This window comes from Dysidea avara, chromosome 7 (assembly GCF_963678975.1).
Source record: "Dysidea avara chromosome 7, odDysAvar1.4, whole genome shotgun sequence".
In the NCBI taxonomy this organism is placed as follows: domain Eukaryota; kingdom Metazoa; phylum Porifera; class Demospongiae; order Dictyoceratida; family Dysideidae; genus Dysidea; species Dysidea avara.
The window spans coordinates 9,495,081-9,513,377 of record NC_089278.1 but is presented as its reverse complement, the minus strand read 5'-3'; the positions used below and the strand labels follow the sequence as shown (position 1 = coordinate 9,513,377).

At 38.7% G+C, this 18,297-nt stretch overlaps 1 protein-coding gene across 1 annotated transcript; it reads left to right on the top strand.

Moving 5' to 3' along the window:
• Positions 1 to 2,097: 2,097 nt before the first annotated feature.
• On the top strand, positions 2,098 to 18,022 carry LOC136259919 (leukotriene A-4 hydrolase-like). The gene is made up of 20 exons (XM_066053484.1): positions 2,098 to 2,314; positions 2,365 to 2,507; positions 14,311 to 14,437; positions 14,496 to 14,564; positions 14,616 to 14,717; positions 14,769 to 14,821; positions 14,869 to 14,941; positions 14,990 to 15,130; positions 15,181 to 15,204; positions 15,254 to 15,324; positions 15,374 to 15,459; positions 15,516 to 15,541; positions 15,588 to 15,732; positions 15,788 to 15,891; positions 16,665 to 16,741; positions 16,794 to 16,848; positions 16,897 to 16,995; positions 17,389 to 17,471; positions 17,531 to 17,635; positions 17,683 to 18,022. The coding sequence occupies exons 1-20, from the start codon at positions 2,165 to 2,167 to the stop codon at positions 17,798 to 17,800; spliced, it is 1,851 nt and encodes a 616-aa protein (XP_065909556.1). The 5' UTR covers positions 2,098 to 2,164; the 3' UTR covers positions 17,801 to 18,022.
• Positions 18,023 to 18,297: the final 275 nt, after the last annotated feature.

The window sequence follows — 18,297 nt, the reverse complement described above, 5'->3', positions numbered from 1 at the left end:
CTATATCATTTTGGAACTTACTTACAGGAGACAAAAGACTATGCTAGCCAGAAGTTCCGGCATACATCATTACTGTTATAGATAATTGGTGACTTGCACTACTCAGTTATGGACTACATAATCCACTCCAAAAGCCCATGACCAAACTATGAGAGAATATTTTTAGAGTGGTAACTTATTATCATACTACAATAATCCTGTTAAAATTACAAATTTTTCCCTTTTCATTGGCTACCCCCTATCCAATGATAAATGAAAGATGTTATTCATACTCATCCTATCTTGTGGAAGCATGGATATAGGTGTGGAGATTAAAAAAGAGCAGTTTCCAGAGTTAATAGTAGGTCACAGATGCATGCAGAAGTACAGGGGTGCAGTCTTCAGCAAGTGACAATTTGGATAAAGCAGCACACAATTTACTAAATTCATGATTCCATGCTATATTCTCTACTTATGATTTAGGCCAGGCTAACTTGATTGTTTCTCATCCCGCTCACATCACTTTTACCTCAAATTTCATTATTGCTATTATCAGTCACATGCACAGTGACACGTGTTTTGATGCTAAGAAGGTTGGGTATCATTCACTGCACAACAACTGTTTCTTGTACCTCAGAAAAGTCCTTTACAAGACTTTAGCTAACCGTTATAGCACAGACAGCCTGATTTGGAGCATAATGAATAACAAAATGTATCCTCTTGCCTGCATGGAAATCCAAAATTTTGTGGATGAGAAACAAGTAATCAAGGTGGTCATGAAATATAGTGGAGGTATAGGTCCAAATATGAATTCTCCAATTGAAAATGGTAGCCTCAAGATTCAGCAACTAAATTTAAAGGGCTATCTTTTAATCTCTTCTTATAGTAGTAGCTGTTCTGCAATGGGAACGATCTATTTTTAGAGTATGCATCAGTGGTATGGTCAGGGCCGCCCAGAGAAATTAAGGGGCCCAGGGAAAAGAGTTAAAGTGGGGCCCCAGAGGCAAGGAGGTTTCCATTCTGAATCACAATTTCACCCAAGCTGTAAGTTGAAGACCAAAAAAAAAAAAAAAAAGGTCATAACCTGCTAACAATGACAATAACTACCCCTCACCAACCATATCTCCTTATCTATAAGCTTGCTACACTGCTCCTCTGAAGAATACTGTGACTGCTCTATTAGAGTATTTAGATCTGACTGCTCTATTAGAGTATATCGATCTTTTAAACAGGTATTCAAGGGGCCGTTCATGAGGCCTCCTGGGGCCCCTTTCAGGCTGGGGCCCAGGGAAAAATGCCCCAGTTGCCCCCCCCTGTGGGCGGCCCTGGGTATGGTCACCACACTATACCAGACATAGACTAGAGATGGTGCAAAGATGATCAGTATAAGATTTGCTTTAAATAAAAAAGACAGATATGCTAGTGTAACTAAAATGATGGAATCTTTGGGATGGCCTAGTTTGCAAAACAGAAGGACAAATGCAAAACTGATAATGTTTTACAAAATAATTAATGATATTGTTGATGTAGACATTGATGACAATATAAACTTACTAGTACCAGTAACATGTCACTATACACGTGGTCACCTCATGCAGCCCTACACAAGAGTGGATGCATACAAATATTCATATATGCCATCATCAATTAAACTTTGGAATACCTTGCTGGGAGATGTTGTCAATCAAAACTCAGCGGAAAATTTTCAAGCCAACTTGCACACACACACACACTAGTAATTAACTGACAAACAGCTAATCATTGTTAACATTCATTCACACACAATCATAATTATGATTCAGATATGTACAATTATACTCCACTTATGGAGGTATGCACATCAAATCTATATTATTATTTTTAGTATCTCTATGTGACCGCTCTATTAGAGTATCTTGCTATTCTTCCTAGTGCATGTGGTATTCTGAGGAATCAAATCAACTTCCTGCTTAGCTAACTATATTGCTTATTACTAGTTTTGTCGAAAGTCACACAATCCGAGTTCATCTACATTGTTGGAATGTTAGTTACTTTTTAATCGAATCTGTAGAACCATAGATAATAGAGTACTTAAATGGTAGAACTCACCTTTTTCTCGACAGCGGCTGCACTTGATGACGTCATAGATACTATAAATCGGTACAGTCCCGAATTCAATCTGTCGTAATTCTCGCTCAACTAAGACATGTCAGCTGATCCAACTTCGTACTCCAACTTTGAGGACGCTTCAGCCAAGGAATTGGATATAAAGTTGGAGGTAGACTTTAAAAGGAAAATACTCAAAGGAGTAGTCACGTTTGTGATAGATATTCACCACGACGACACTTCCAGACTGGTAAGCCAATTGATAGCCGTACTATTAATAGTTTATACAAACCTGCTCAGGTGTTAGACACACGTGATCTAGTTATACTGAATGTGGTAGCTGCAGAATCAGGAGAACGACTAGAGTATACTCTAGGTGATGCACACCCTGCATTTGGATCACCTCTCACTGTTCAGCTACCAGACTCATCAGCTAATAGGTAGTGTGTGTGTGTATCTGTGATTAATGTAGAGCATAGTAGATTAGTTTGTGTGCCAGTGCATTGTGTGTTGTGAAGTGTGCGGCTGTGGTTGCTGAGGTGGCATACCCTTGGTTTATGTTGACCTCTAGTAAAAATTGGTTTCCAGGAATAAATATTTCCTAGAAAAGCAATTACCGGATATTCCTTTTTAGGGATAAACACAATTTAGGTGTTTTGGTTACATCTCTAATTTTTTTATCAAGACATGTTGTAGCCATCTGTCAGGTGGGCTAGGTTTACACCACAAAGTTTTTCATCGGCTGAGTGGACCGGGGACCAAGGACCATGCAGGGACCCAACATTTTGTAGAATCAAGACACACGATAGTGTGTCGTGCGGCCCAAGAAGCCGGCGCGCCACACCGTGAGTATATTGACAGGAAGAAAGAAAACGTCATTTTCACACTTTTGTATCTCGGTGATGGCTTATCCGATTGAAACCAAATTTGCTGCAGAGTTGCCCGCCAGCTAGGGAAGTCTACATTCCAAATTTGAAGGAAATCACTCAAGCCATTTCCGAGATATGAGCGGCCAAAGTTTCGTTTTTTTTTCTTCGTTTTTTTCTTCTTCGTCTTTTCGCACACTTGCAAAAATTGCTATAAAACGCAAGCGCGTGCTCCGATCGCCTTGAAATTTGGCACACAGAAAGGGAGTCCAAAGGCGCATCCTAGCATCAAATTTGGTGCAAATCCGATGAATGGTTCAGGAGTTATGACCGATTATTCGCGTAAAACAAGATCGATTTGTTGTCACGCCTACAGGGTAAACCGCTTCATGGAATGAGCTGAAAATTGCTATGTAGATGGAGTAACCATCGTAGGAGTGCCTTTTGGTAGTTTGAAAGGAATCGAGATTAAGACCACGGAGATATGACACAAAACCCAACCTGTGTCACAATTACGCGATCGATTTTTAGTAATAAAAAAGTATTAGTTTTTACGCCTACTAGGCAAACCGCTAAGAGCAATGAGCTGAAAATCGGTGTATAGCTGGAATAATCTTCATAGAAAGTCCTTGCAGTAGTATAGAAGAATTGGATTACAAACCACTGAGTTATGATTCGAAAGCCAACTCCGTGTAGCAAATGCGAGATAGAGATACTCTAATAGAACAGTCACCCTAATAGAGCATTCAGCTAATTTATTTACTCCATTATAGAATTCTATTACATTACAAGTTATTCTGTAGGGACTTCAGCTGCAAACAGTTAATCTTATAGACAGTTAAGCAAGAAGCAAGTCACCCTGTGGAGAATTAAGCTACAATTATATCACTGTAGAGATTCAGAGTATTACAAGTCACACTAAAGAGAGTTCAGCTATAAACAAGTCATGCACCCTGTAGAGAGTTCACCTACAATTAAATCACTCTCTAGAGAATTCAGCTACACACAAATCACTGTGCAGAGAGTTCAGCTACAAACAAATTATCCTGTAGAGAGATCAGCTACAAACAAAACACTTTCCAGAGAGTTCAGCTACAAACAAATCAATCTTAGAGTGATCAGCAACAAACAAATTAACTTGTAGAGAGATCAGCTAGAAACAAATCAACCTGCAGAGAGATCAGCTACAAACAAATCAGCTTGTAGAGAGATCAGTTACACACAAATCAACCTGTAGAGAGATAAGCTAGAAAAAATCACCCTGTAGAGAGTTCAGCTAAAACAAATCAACCTGCAGAGAGATCAGCTACAAACATATCACCTTATAGACAGTTCAGCTACAAACAAATTACCCTGTAGAGAGATCGACTACAAACAAATCAACTTGCAGAGAGATCAGCTACACACAAATCAACTTGTAGAGAGATCAGCTAGAAACAAATCACCTTGTAGAGAGTTCAGCTACAAACAAATCAATGTGCAGAGAGATCAACTACAAACAAATCACCCTGTAGAGAGATCATCTAGGAATTAGACACAATGTAAGGAGTTCAGCTACAAGCAAATCACCCTTTAGAGAGTTCAGCTACAAACAAATCAACCTGCAGAGAGATCAAATCACCTTATAGAGAGTTTAGCTACAAACAAATTGCCCTGTAGAGAGATCAGTTACAAACAAATCAACCTGCAGAGAGATCAGCTACACACAAATCAACTAGTAGAGAGATCAGCTACAAACAAATCACACTGTGGAGATCAGCTAGAAACTAGACACAATGTAAGAAGTTCAGCTACAAGCAAATCACCCTGTAGAGATTTCAGCTGCAAACAAATCACCCTGTAGAGAGATCAGGTAAAAACTAGACACCATGTAAAGAGTTCAGCTATAGAAGAGGTCACCTTATAGAGAGTTCAGCTACAAAGAAACCATCATGTAGAGAGTTCAGCTGCAAACAAATTACTCTGTATAGAGTTCAGCTAGAAAAAGTCACCTTGTAGAGAGTTCAGCTACAAAGAAACTGCCATGTAGACAGTTCAGCCTCAAATAAATTACCATGTAGAGAATTCAACAACAAGTAAATCGCCCTTTAGAGGGATCAGCTAGAAGAAGTTACCTTGTAGAGAGTTCAGCTACAAAGAAACCATCATGTAGAGAGTTCAACTACAAAGAAAGCACCATGTAGAGAGTTTAGCTGCGCACAAATCACCTGTAGAGAGTTCAGCTAGAAACAAATCACGCTGTAGAGAGATCAGCTAGAAGAGGTCACCTTGGAGAGAGTTCAGCTACAAAGAAATCACCACCTAAAGAGTGCAGCTACAAAGAAATCACCCTGTAGAGAGTTCAGCTAGAAGAAGTCACCTTGTAGAGAGTTCAGCTACAAAGAAACCATCATGTAGAGAGTTCAGCTACAAAGAAAGCACCATGTAGAGAGTCTAGCAGCAAACAAATCACCTGTAGAGAGTTCAGCTAGAAGAAGTCACCTTGTAGAGAGTTCAGCTACAAAGAAACCATCATGTAGAGAGTTCAGTTACAAAGAAACCACCATGGATGTAGAGAGTTCAGTTACAAAGAAACCACCATGGATGTAGAGAGTTTAGTTGTAAACAAATAACCTGTAGACCGTTCAGTTAGAAACAAATCACCCTGTAGAGAAATCAGCTAGAAGAGGTCACCTTGTAGAGAGTTCAGCTACAAAGAAACCATTATGTAGAGAGTTCAGCTACAAAGAAAGCACCATGTAGAGAGTTTAGCTACAAACAAATCACCTGTAGAGAGTTCAGCTAGAAGAAGTCACCTTGTAGAGAGTTCAGCTACAAAGAAACCATCATGTAGAGAGTTCAGCTAGAAACAAATCACCCTGTAGAGAGTTCAGCTAGAAACAAATCACCCTATAGAGAAATCAGCTAGAAGAGGTCACCTTGTAGAGAGTTCAGCTACAAAGAAACCATCATGTAGAGAGTTCAGCTAGAAACAAATCACCCTATAGAGAAATCAGCTAGAAGAGGTCACCTTGTAGAGAGTTCAGCTACAAAGAAATCACCACCTAAAGAGTTCAGCTGCAAACAAATCACCCTGTAGAGGGATCAGCTAAAAGAAGTCACCTTGTAGAGAGTTCAGCTACAAAGAAACCATCATGTGGAGAGTTCAGCTACAAAGAAATCACCCTGTAGAGAGTTCAGCTAGAAGAAGTCACCTTGTAGAGAGTTCAGCTACAAAGAAACCATCATGTAGAGAGTTAGTTACAAAGAAACCACCATGGATGTAGAGAGTTTAGCTGCAAACAAATAACCTGTAGAGAGTTCAGCTAGAAACAAATCACCCTGTAGAGAAATCAGCTAGAAGAGGTCACCTTGTAGAGAGTTCAGCTACAAAGAAAGCACCATGTAGAGAGTTTAGCTACAAACAAATCACCTGTAGAGAGTTCAGCTAGAAGAAGTCACCTTGTAGAGAGTTCAGCTACAAAGAAACCGTCATGTAGAGAGTTTAGCTAGCACCATGTAGAGAGTTTAGCTGCAAACAAATCACCTGTAGAGAGTTGAGCTAGAAACAAATCACCCTGTAGAGAGATCAGCTAGAAGAGGTCATGCACCTTGTAGAGAGTTCAGCTACAAAGAAACCATCAGGTGGAGAGTTCAGCTACAAAGAAATCACCCTGTAGAGAGTTCAGCTAGAAGAAGTCACCTTGTAGAGAGTTCAGCTACAAAGAAACCATCATGTAGAGAGTTCAGTCACAAAGAAACCACCATGGATGTAGAGAGTTTAGCTGCAAACAAATAACCTGTAGAGAGTTCAGCTAGAAACAAATCACCCTGTAGAGAAATCAGCTAGAAGAGGTCACCTTGTAGAGAGTTCAGCTACAAAGAAACCGTTATGTAGAGAGTTCAGCTACAAAGAAAGCACCATGTAGAGAGTTTAGCTGCAAACAAATCACCTGTAGAAAGTTCAGCTACAAACAAATCACCTGTAGAGAGTTCAGCTAGAAGAAGTCACCTTGTAGAGAGTTCAGCTACAAAGAAACCGTCATGTAGAGAGTTCAGCTACAAAGAAAGCACCATGTAGAGAGTTTAGCTGCAAACAAATCACCTGTAGAGAGTTCAGCTAGAAACAAATCACCCTGTAGAGAGTTCAGCTAGAAGAAGTCACCTTGTAGAGAGTTCAGCTACAAAGAAACTGTCATGTAGAGAGTTCAGCTACAAAGAAAGCACCATGTAGAGAGTTTAGCTGCAAACAAATCACCTGTAGAGAGTTCAGCTAGAAACAAATCACCCTGTAGAGAGTTCAGCTAGAAGAAGTCACCTTGTAGAGAGTTCAGCTACAAAGAAACCATCATGTAGAGAGTTCAGCTACAAAGAAACCACCATGGATGTAGAAAGTTTAGCTGCAAACAAATTACCTGTAGAGAGTTCAGCTAGAAACAAATCACCCTGTAGAGAAATCAGCTAGAAGAATTTATCTTGTAGAGAGTTCAGCTACCAAGAAACCATCCTATATATAGTTCAGCTATATTTTAAGTCACCCAGTAGAGATATCAGCTGCTAAAAAATATACTGTGGGGAATAATGGGCATGTAATAAATATATGTATATAATTTGTATAATTACTAATAAAATCAAAAATAATTGAAGTATTAAAAATCTTCTATAAGTTCTTTTCTTCTTCCTGTGGTAAATAAAAAAAACACATGGGTTAAAAAAGCCCCAAAGCCAGCCATAGGTTGGCTTTGCAGTATACAAATACAAAAAGAAGTGATATCTAATCAAAAACAGCCAAGCTGTAAAAAAAGGTGCGGCCCCCAAAAAGGCCATGGTGAAAAAAGATGTGAAATCCAAGGTGGCGGCCAAGAAATGGCTGTGATGGTAGGTTAATGGTAAAAATTTTAATAACGACAATTCAGGTGAATTTTGTGCCACTTGGTCTTGGCATCAAATTCACCTCAATTGTCGTTATTAAAATTTTTACCATTAACCTACCATCACAGCCATTTCTTGGCCGCCACCTTGGATTTCACATCTTTTTTCACCATGGCCTTTTTGGGGGGCCGCACCTTTTTTTACAGCTTGGCTGTTTTTGATTAGATTCTATATACTTTACAATGTCTATACATTCTATACTTGTACTAAATACTTTTGTAAGTCACAGTGGCTAGTCTTTCATAGCCAAACCACTCTTTCTCTGTCATAGTACCTCACACTAAATCATAGACGAACGCCTATTCTGAAAAGGGTCTGGATTTGTATAGGCCACTCATTTTTTGTACCTCCAGCAACTGGGGATATAAATCAGGCTGTAAATTGTACAAGTCTTCCAACTTCATGTGCCACATGCCCAAAGTTGGTGTGTTGAGCAGCTTGCAGTGATCACTTCACTGAAGCTATTCCATGGAATATTTGTTGGCTCAAAGTTTCTGAACTTTATTAGCTAGGTAACATAACAAACTTGTGTGCCCATTGTGCAGCGCAAGTGGCCTAATGCAGCAGGCTGCAGACCTCTTTTCAAGGACACTCATAATTTCTAATCATACAGTACAGTAGTACTGTATATATTGGAGGTTTGGGTTTTTCTGGCCAAAAATATCACCCAAAAACCAGCTTCACAATATCATCCTGGTGCCTTTTTGGTAAGGTATAATCAAGCCCAAAAGTGCCTTCAGTATGACCTGTTACAAATTTTTTTCTAAAAACATTTATTCAATAGAATTTTCTACTAACTTCCTGCCCAACTCAATAACGGCTAAGGCTACGTACGGGCTTGATTTTTCACTGTTTGACATCTCACTTTGTCTCAAGATGTGCCTTTTGGCATACTGCAGTATGTATAATGCACACATCATGGACTTACTTTTGTCCTCCTTTTTGCTGACATCCCAAGGTGTTGATTCGTGGTAGCGCGATGCCTTCCCTACTTACATTTGTAAATGGGAATCTTCTATATTTTCCATGGTGACTGGATTAATCGCAGAGGCGCTTCTCCTACTGTTCTTCGTTTGCAATGCTGTGAAATGGACTGAACATAGCTGAAAGTGAAGGGTCACTCAAGTCAGTAATTGATAGTTGGGGCACGTGAATTGTCTGTAATTTTCGTGGTAACTGGATTGCTCGCAGAAGGTGCTTCTTAGGGTTGGGAGGTATTTACGTAGGTATTAGTAGTAAATCAAGATATTTTTCAGATACTGAAGTGGTTTTCTAAAAATACCGAATACCGAATTTGATGTAGTAATTAATTTTTGGTGGTTTAGTGGTGACCATACGTACATGAAGTCAAGCCTCATACAAACATGTTTACGCTGTGGACAAGCACAGAGCTATGAGTGCATGTTGAAGTATTCACAATGGTTTTTACTTTTTGGGATACTTCAAAACTTACTTTGTGGCACAATATTATTATTGTTGTTTCATTTGCTTCTTTTAAAACAATTTTGGGTATAAGTGCAAATCATAGCTTATTCATGTTTAAAAGGTATTTAGTGATACCGAGGTATTTTTCCTAATACCGTACCGTTCTTCAAAAATGCAATACCGCCCATCTCTAGTGCTTCTCCTACTGATTTGTAGTGCTATATAACAGGCTGAATGTAGCTGAAGGTGAAGCATAATAGCCACTTCACTTTCAAATCAGTAATTGAGAGTTGCGATGCGCATTCAGATGAAAACATTAACTCTGGTGCCATTCTTTCTTTTAATGCGGTAAGCATGGGTTCTCCAATCACAATAATGTTTACAAAAAAGTAAACAAACAGGCATAAGGAAAAATTAGGAATTTTTCCTTATACTTGTTTTTATAAACATCATGTGAGGCATAGTGACAAAGAAAGCAGAGGTATCTAAAAACTAGGAATTGTATTCACTGCATGTAACACTTTCTACATGCAAAAACATGGCAATTAGTAGCTCAATACAAAGAAAAAAATGAGTCCTATATTTGGTCACGCATGTGCTCCAATGCCTGCTTTTTTCTTTTGCTGCATGTGATTAGTAGTTTGTACATCTGAAGGGTCTGAGATCAATAACCATATAGAAGGTGACAGACAATCAGCAGAACGAGAGAAACAAATTTCCACACTGTTAAACAACACGGATATTAGATATTTACTGATTCAAAAGGTCACATAGGGCAGCCACGTGGTGGAGCAACACACGCCTAGTACCGAAGATCATGGCAGAGTGGCGTGGCAGGAAACCCTATGGCCCCAGTGTTCCCAATGCAATTTTTTTTGCCCCTTTCCCGCTACCTCAGTCACCTTACACCACACCTAATGCCACCCAAGTAAGAAACCAATCCCTCCATGGTTCTGCGTTTTGGCTGGTTCCTCATGTGAACAGGGCCAGGAGGTTGAGAGGTCAGGCAATCACCCCCACTATGGAGTTGAGAGAACAACTTGTCTAATATATCCAAAAACAAATCCTGGACATGTCAGGCCCTTTCTTGTGTTTATGGGCAGACTTGCTCAGTCGAAATGCTACTGTTATTCCCAAAGATGTAATCCTATTTCTATGGAGCATACTGACCCTTGTCCTCCATTACTCAGGAAAGGAAACAAATGACTTGGTCCCAAATTAATCCCACCATGGGTGCCCCACCAGAGGACACAGAGGAGACCAAGGACAAGGTGAAGGAGACAACCTTGTTTGTTGGTGGCTTTTTGGAGATAGTCACGAAAAGGATAGAGGAACAGAAGCTTTAGCAAAGGTAGCCAGAACAAGGATGGACCTCACCCAAATGGTTAACAGAATGAACAACATTTGTCATTTTTTGGAGAAGGGCACCCTGGGTCTGTTATGCCAGCAATAGTGATTGGGTAAAATAATTGCCAGCATTTTGAAGAGCGTAATTGACACAATACACAAGTTGTAGATTGAGATAGTCTAATAGAGCAGTCAGCTGAATAATTACAGTATATTTTCTCTGTTGTAACAGTTACTAAGCATCTTGCCATCTAAAAAGCTAGCTTTCTACAGTAGTTTCACTGCTACAAAATCTTGCTAACATTATAAATCTAAACCAAAGCCCTTAAATTCACCTGAATTGTCGTTATTAATTTTTTTGCTATTAACCTACCATCACAGCCATTTGTTGGCCACCACCTTTGATTTCGCATCTTTTTTCACCCTGGAATTTTTGGGGGATGCTTTCTTTTTTTACAGCTTGGCTGTTTTGGTTTAAATATCACTTCTTTTTTGAATTGCAAGCAACAAAGCTGGCCATAAACTGGCTTTGGTGCTTCCTTTTAACTTGTTTTTGTTTTCTTTACTGCAGGAGCAAAAGAAGCAATTGTGTGTATAGCATTTTGTCTGATTAAATATTTGTATATTTAACACTGAATATATCACATAAGCAATATTTACATAACTGAACTGTAGCTGAAACTCTCATTGTTTGTAGTTGACCTCTTTTTCAGGGTGATTTGTTTCTAGCTGAACTCTCTACATGGTGATTTGTTTCCAGCACATATCTCTACAGGGTGACTTGTTTCCAACTGATCTTTCTACAGGGTGATTTGTTTGTAGCTGATCTCTCTACAAGGTGCTAGCTGAACTTTCCTACTGGGTGACTTGTTCCTAACTGATCTCTCTACATGGTGATTTGTTTCCAGCACATATTTCTACTGGGTGATTTGTTTGTAGCTGATCTCAATAGAGTAACTTGTATTTAGCTGATCTCTCTACAGGGTGATTTGTTTGTAGCTGATCTCTATATGGGTTACTTGTTTCTAGCTGATCTCTTGAATTCTCTTCTGGGTGACTGCTCTATTAGAATGACTGTTCTATTAGAGTATCTCAATCTTGCACTTGCTACACCAAGTTGGATTTCGTGTTATAAACTCTGTGGCTTTAAGCCTGATTTTTCTACACCATTGAAGAGCCTTTCTAAGATGATTACTCCATCTGTACAGCAATTTTCAAAGCATTACTCCAAGCAGTTTTTCTGGTAGGCATGGCAAGTAGTTGTTTTATATCAGCTAATCTTCATTGCATAACTGTTACACACTGTTGGTTTTGTTGTTGTATCTTCGTGGTCTTTAGCTCGATTTCTTTCAAACCACAAAAGGTTTGAAGTTCAATAGTTGACCTATTCACCCACCGATTTTCAGCTTCTTCCCGTAAGCGGTTTACCCTGTAGGCGTGACAACATATCAATTGGTGTTATTTTTTGTGAATAATCACTAATAATTCCTTCACTGTTTATTGTATTTCAGCCAAACTTGGTACCAAGATGTGCCTTAATACCCCCCCTTCTGTGTGCCAAATTTCAAGGCAATCGGATATGGAATTCGCGTTTTAAGGCAGTTTTTGTAAGTGTGCGAAAAGAGGAAGAAAATATGAAAAAGAAAAAAACTAAGCCAATTTTTGAAGTCGCATATCGAAGTGATTTCGCTCAAATTTGGTATGTGGAGTACTGTAATTGGTGGGCGTGTCCACAGCAAAAATCGTCTTGTTTCGTAAAGGCAGCACAAAGCTATGGTGGTGCAAAAGTTTTTCTATCTTTCTGTCAATATACTCACAGTGTTGTGCGCTGGCTTCTTGGGCCGCACGACACTATGTGTGTCTTGATTGCAATGGTTCGATTTTTAAGAGAGAAAAGTTGGAATCATTAATGAACACATTTTGGGAATGATAAGAGCATAGTAATGACTGTTGGAATAGAATAATGAAAAAATTTTTTGAGAGTAATTCTACCCTGCAGAATATGGTGGCAGGAACTTCAAGCACCACAACAACAGCCAATGAAGTTCCAGAAGAAAGGACTACAAATTAGAGCTGATATCAACTTTATCACAGAAGTGCCTACCAAGACCCCTAGGAACCCTCCATTCAATAGACAAGGAGATACAGAAGCTCATCACTAACCTTATCATGGCTCAATGCTGGTCTAGGGAGCAGTATATACTTGTAAATAACACAGTGAAAATAGTTTAAATGCCATCCCATCTCGAAGTTTCTGTTGAAGTGGTGATCATGTCTCTGAAATAGTTAGAGCTTACTTATCAGATAACATTCCTTCCCATGAATCTTCTCCTCTACAATGGTGGAAAGTTAGTACTTCACGTTACAGTTTACTCATACCTTTAGTTCAAAAGTATTTCTGTGTTCCGGCTACTTCAACTCCATTGGAGTGCATCTTTTCCTGTGCTGGCATTATAGCTAACCGATTGCGATCTAGTTTAAACCCAGAACTCTTGAACTTGCTGATGTTTTTAAGCAAAAATTACAAATTATTGTAACTGCTTGGTGCATAAGTACATGTAATTCTAACTAAGTATAATACTGTGAAACTTATATTTATAATGTATCTAATCTGTGTATGTTTTAGTTACATTTTGACTTACATGCATGTGTGCTCAAGATGATTTCACAAAAATAAAAAAAACTCAATATTCTTATGTAAGTGGTTAGATGCCGGTAAATCTGCAACATGCATTGAGTCAGTTGGTATGCATAAAAATAGAATATTCGACTAGTAAAAATCACTATTCGTTTGTTCCCTAAATCAAACCACCTAATTAAGTTTGATACCTTAAAAGGAATATGAAGTTATTTTTGGAAACCTTTAATTAATTAATTACTTAATTAATTTAACCTTTTGCCCCTAAGTTATTTTAAAAAGTGTTTTGTTAAATGCGAACACCGCTATAGTGGCTCTTGTTACATGCATGCATTCAAACGCATATGTCTCTTAAGCAAAATATCCTATGAATACCGTATAGAGGGAAACCTTGGCGGGGAAAAACTTTGGCGAATTTGGCAATTTGCTACAAATTCGCCGAAGTTTTAATCCGCCGATTACTTGTAGCAAGTGAGATTGGCATCTTCATAGTTAAAAATAAATTGGATTCGCCAATGTTTATTTCACCAAATGCAATTTAGCTGGCTATTCGCCAAAGTTTACCCTAACTAATGATTCCCTCTATACGGTATACAGTTTAGACCACGCTACTCTGTAGTTAACGGATATTATCCTAAGCTTTATCCGATCATTGTAGCATAATCGAGCGTAATGTAAAGCGAATCTGCGTTTGAAAGAATTTTCAGCCATTTTTAAGACGGGCCAAAGGGTTACCCTTTGGCCCCTAACGCCACTATAGTGGCTTTGGTTCTTAAAAACAAAGTTATTTTATGAAAACTACGCGATTAACATGATTACAAAACTAAAATACCTCTTTTTGTAAACAAGATAGCTGATTAATCTCCTACTCATAGTGTTAACTGGGCACCTTGTTTTTAGAAACAGCATAACATTAACTTATTTGGGTGGTGCATTGACGGTGGAGGTCACATAGTGTATTAACTGCATTTGTGCTGTTGATGTAGTATGCTACATAATACAAAGGACATTGTAGTGTATGGCTCTGTGTAGTTGACATCAGTTTCTTAATTATTCCAGCAAATTAACGATTGCCATCCAATATGAGACAAAGGAACCGGGACCATCTGCAGTGTCTGCCATGCAGTGGCTGGAGCCAACTCAAACTGCAGGGAAGATTCATCCTTATCTCTTTACCCAATGTCAAGTAATTTGATTTGCATGTTAATGGTTAATGACCACTGAATTGACTGTGTGTTTTGTAGGCTATCCATGCTCGTAGTATGTTGCCATGTCAAGACACACCAGCAGTGAAGTGTAGCTATGTTGCTGAGGTTAGGGATGCACCCTCTAAGGGTTGTGAATACTGTGTGGCTACTGGTTAGATAACTGTTCCAAGTGAACTGACTGCTTTGATGAGTGCTGTGAAGTTGGAGGACAAACCGTCACCAGAAAGTGATAAGAAAATATGCCAGTTTAAACAGGCGGTATGAAATGATTTGTGTTAGTAGTGTATCACATGACATCACCTATTCTAGGTTGCCATCCCATCATATCTAATTGCTCTGGTTGTAGGAGCCCTGGAGAGCAGGTTCAAGTCTTGTACACTTAGTAGCTCCTATTATTCTCTATATGCAGACAAATTGGGCCAAGATCACATGTGTGGTCAGAGAAAGAAGTCGTGGAGTCTGCCGCGTATGAGTTTGCAGAGGTGAAACTTGTAATGTTGTGAGATGACATTATTGAGGTCACTTTATAGACTGAACAAATGCTTCAGGCAGCAGAAAGTATTGTAGGGCCTTATCTGTGGGGTGTGTATGATCTAGTGGTATTACCTCCATCATTTCCTTATGGTGGCATGGAGAACCCTTGTCTGACCTTCGTCACCCCAACCCTACTGGTATGTTCATGTCATGCTCTCTGGTGTAACACTAATGTCTGGTTATGCAGGCAGGAGATCGGTCTCTAGCTAATGTAAGTTTCACATTATTCTATTCACTCAACAATTATGCGGTCATTTTAGGTTGTTGCTCATGAGATATCTCACAGCTGGACTGGTAATCTTGTAACTAACAAGACTTGGGAGCATTTTTGGTTAGCATTAGTTGCATCATTGCTGACCATAAGGCTCTACTGCTGACAGGTTGAATGAAGGGTTTACGGTATTTCTTGAGCGAAAGATTGCAGCTGTGATGCATGGAGAGAAAGAGAGGCAGTTTCAAGCCATTGGTATGTTCTTCTGTACTTGTTTATTACCTGTTACAAGGTTTATTTTTGACTTGAAGGTGGTTGGAAAACACTACAAGACTCTGTGTGTTTTTTAGTAATTTTAAGGAAATCGTGATAGTGTTTTATAGGTGAACACGTTTGGCAGTGATAATCCATTGACAGCACTTGTGCCAGTTTTGAAGGATGTCGATCCCGATGATGCCTTTTCTACAGTTCCCTATGAAAAGGGATTTGCACTTCTTTACTACCTGGAAAGTTTATTGGGAGGCGCAGGTATTTTATTGTAGGCATAGACATGCTCTCATGTGCCTGCGTTGTTGAACTGTAGAAGTTTTCAACAAGTATCTTCGTGCACATGTTGAACACTTTAAGTACAAAGTTATCACAACTGATGATTGGAAGAGCTTTTTTCTCTCGTACTTTCACAAACAAGTTAGTGTGTGTGTGAGTGTGTGTGTGTGTTTTTTAATTATCAAACCTATACCATTAACACTTTAGCCCAAGAAAGTGGAGACTTAGCAATATCATTCTTCTGCACACTGTGTAGCTATGTGTACATGCCTTTATAATAATGCCACACACTACAGTGATGGATCTAGAGGAGGGCATAGTTCCCCTTCCCTTTCCATTGACACAACAAGGTACTCTAATAGAGCAATCAAACTATTCTAATGGAGCAGTCATTGATGACTGAAAACAAAAATTTGTGATTTATACTGATCTGAGAACTACATTTCAATTCCCACTAATTTGCTAATTGTGATTTGGTATAGATTGAACCAATTATACACGAGACAAAATCGTCACATTATGAAGTAATACTAAACTTTAATGGATAAAGCCCTTGGGATAGTTGTCTAGGTAACTATCATGGCTCATTGATATTATTATTTTGTTAACTTTACTTTTTTTTGTTGTTGTAGCAGTGTTGTATGAATGTATGTATGAGCATACCATTACACTGGAGTATGTTATGTTGGCCCATGTCAAAACTATAATTGTAGTCACTAAATATTAAGCATGTCCTAGATGAGTCTTCTCTAATCCAACAACTTATATATTCACTACACCAAAAGACTTACTACCATTAATCTGACACAATTAATTTTGTTAGTTCCAATGGACATTGGGTTATAGAAGTTTCAGTGCATTGTAAAGTTGTGCCATGCATTTTAAGAATCAACAGGATGATTATACATGTGTAGGTTGAGGAGGGAGTACTTGATGGTGTGGAGTGGGATAAGTGGCTGTACTCACCTGGTATGCCACCGTACAATCCAAGGTAGTTTAATGTTGATCATCATCATGATGCATTTTGTTTCCATCTGATTTAGTTATGACCCTACTTTATCTGCTGCCTGCCACTCCTTGGCTGATCAGTGGGCTAAGGTACTAATGGGCTGGTCCCTGAGTGTGTTGTACTGCTTGTATCATTAGGCATCAGCATCAGATCTTAACCAGTTCAAAGCTAGTGATTTAGAGAGCTTTACAGCAAAACAGACGCAAGAATTTTTGGATAAGCTACTGCAAGAGCAGGTAGATGTAACCATGGCAACTGTAGTCTCTATGTTAAAGGGTGTATAGTGTTTACAAGAGTTCATAATTTATGGGAGTGATAATCATACTTTTACAAAACATACATAAGCACTGTATCCTCACCGTGAAGTGATAGTAAACTATTACATCACCACTTTACAGTGTGCTTACTTGCATCACCATAATGTGTACGTATGTACAAATTATCAGAGATGGCCCAGTAGACTGCAGCCTGAATGCAGCGTCATAGACCACTCAATCTGACTTATGATAGTTATAAGTTGAAGAATAACTTTAAGCAACGCAGAAGATGGCATGGCTTTTTATAACAGTGGCATGTGAACATAACAATAACACACGTTATTTTTAAAATCATCTTCTTCATTATTTTAGTCTCCTTTGTCTTGTGAACACCTGAAAGCAATGGAGACTCTTTATCAGATGAACTCCAGAAAGAATGCTGAGATCAGATTTCGGTGAGTGTATGTTTACAGAATACTACACTGACAACTGGTGGACTGACAACCGGTTGCAGGTGGCAGAAACTGTGTCTGAAGAGCAGCCATGAAGACTGCTTCCCACATGTCGTAAAGTTTCTGGTGGAGCAAGGAAGAATGAAATTTGTCCGGCCACTATACAGGTAAATATAAACACTAGTGGTACTGGTACACACATTTTTTTCTACAGAGAATTTTACAAGTGTCCCAAGTCGCAACAACTTGCTGTTGAAACTTTCAAACAAAACAAGCACGCCTACCATGCTATTGCTGCTTCACTGATCGAGAAAGACATCTCTTTAAAGTAGTGCATGATACTGTGTTTCAGTGCTCTGGATTATAGATTGCTGTATGTTTGCTGTCTCTTTTAAGGGAATTTAAAATACCACTTCAGAATCTGTGCATTTAGTGTATAATCTCTGTGTATTAATTTGTTTTTTTTTGCGATTTAGACTTCTTTTGTGTGTCTATACAGTATTATATGCTGGTAACTGATAGAAATGGTGTTGAATAATTGTTTTGAAGCTGTATTGTTTATAGGAAAGCTTGAGATTGTGATGTGTTTACTAGCTGTATGTGATTTGTGTACTGTAGTGTTGACAGTGTTGGTCATTTAGCAAATAAAGCGATGATTATAGTATAATAATTGTATGGTAGTGTTAATCATGTTTTCATACCCGATTTGGTTAGAAAACTTAGCACATTGTACTCGTAACCACAGAATAAAATTAAACACAATTTTAGATTTTTAACAATAAAATGAGTGTTTAATTACAATGAAAATAATTATTGCAAAAAATTGAGT

Bases quoted from the DNA above. Each gene is read 5' to 3' on its own strand.
- LOC136259919 (XM_066053484.1), top strand. From the start codon at position 2,165: ATGTCAGCTGATCCAACTTCGTACTCCAACTTTGAGGACGCTTCAGCC. The intron at 14,565-14,615 runs GTTAGGGATGCA...GCTACTGGTTAG, and splicing joins AGTGTAGCTATGTTGCTGAG to ATAACTGTTCCAAGTGAACT. The intron at 17,636-17,682 runs GTAAATATAAAC...TTTTTTCTACAG, and splicing joins TTTGTCCGGCCACTATACAG to AGAATTTTACAAGTGTCCCA.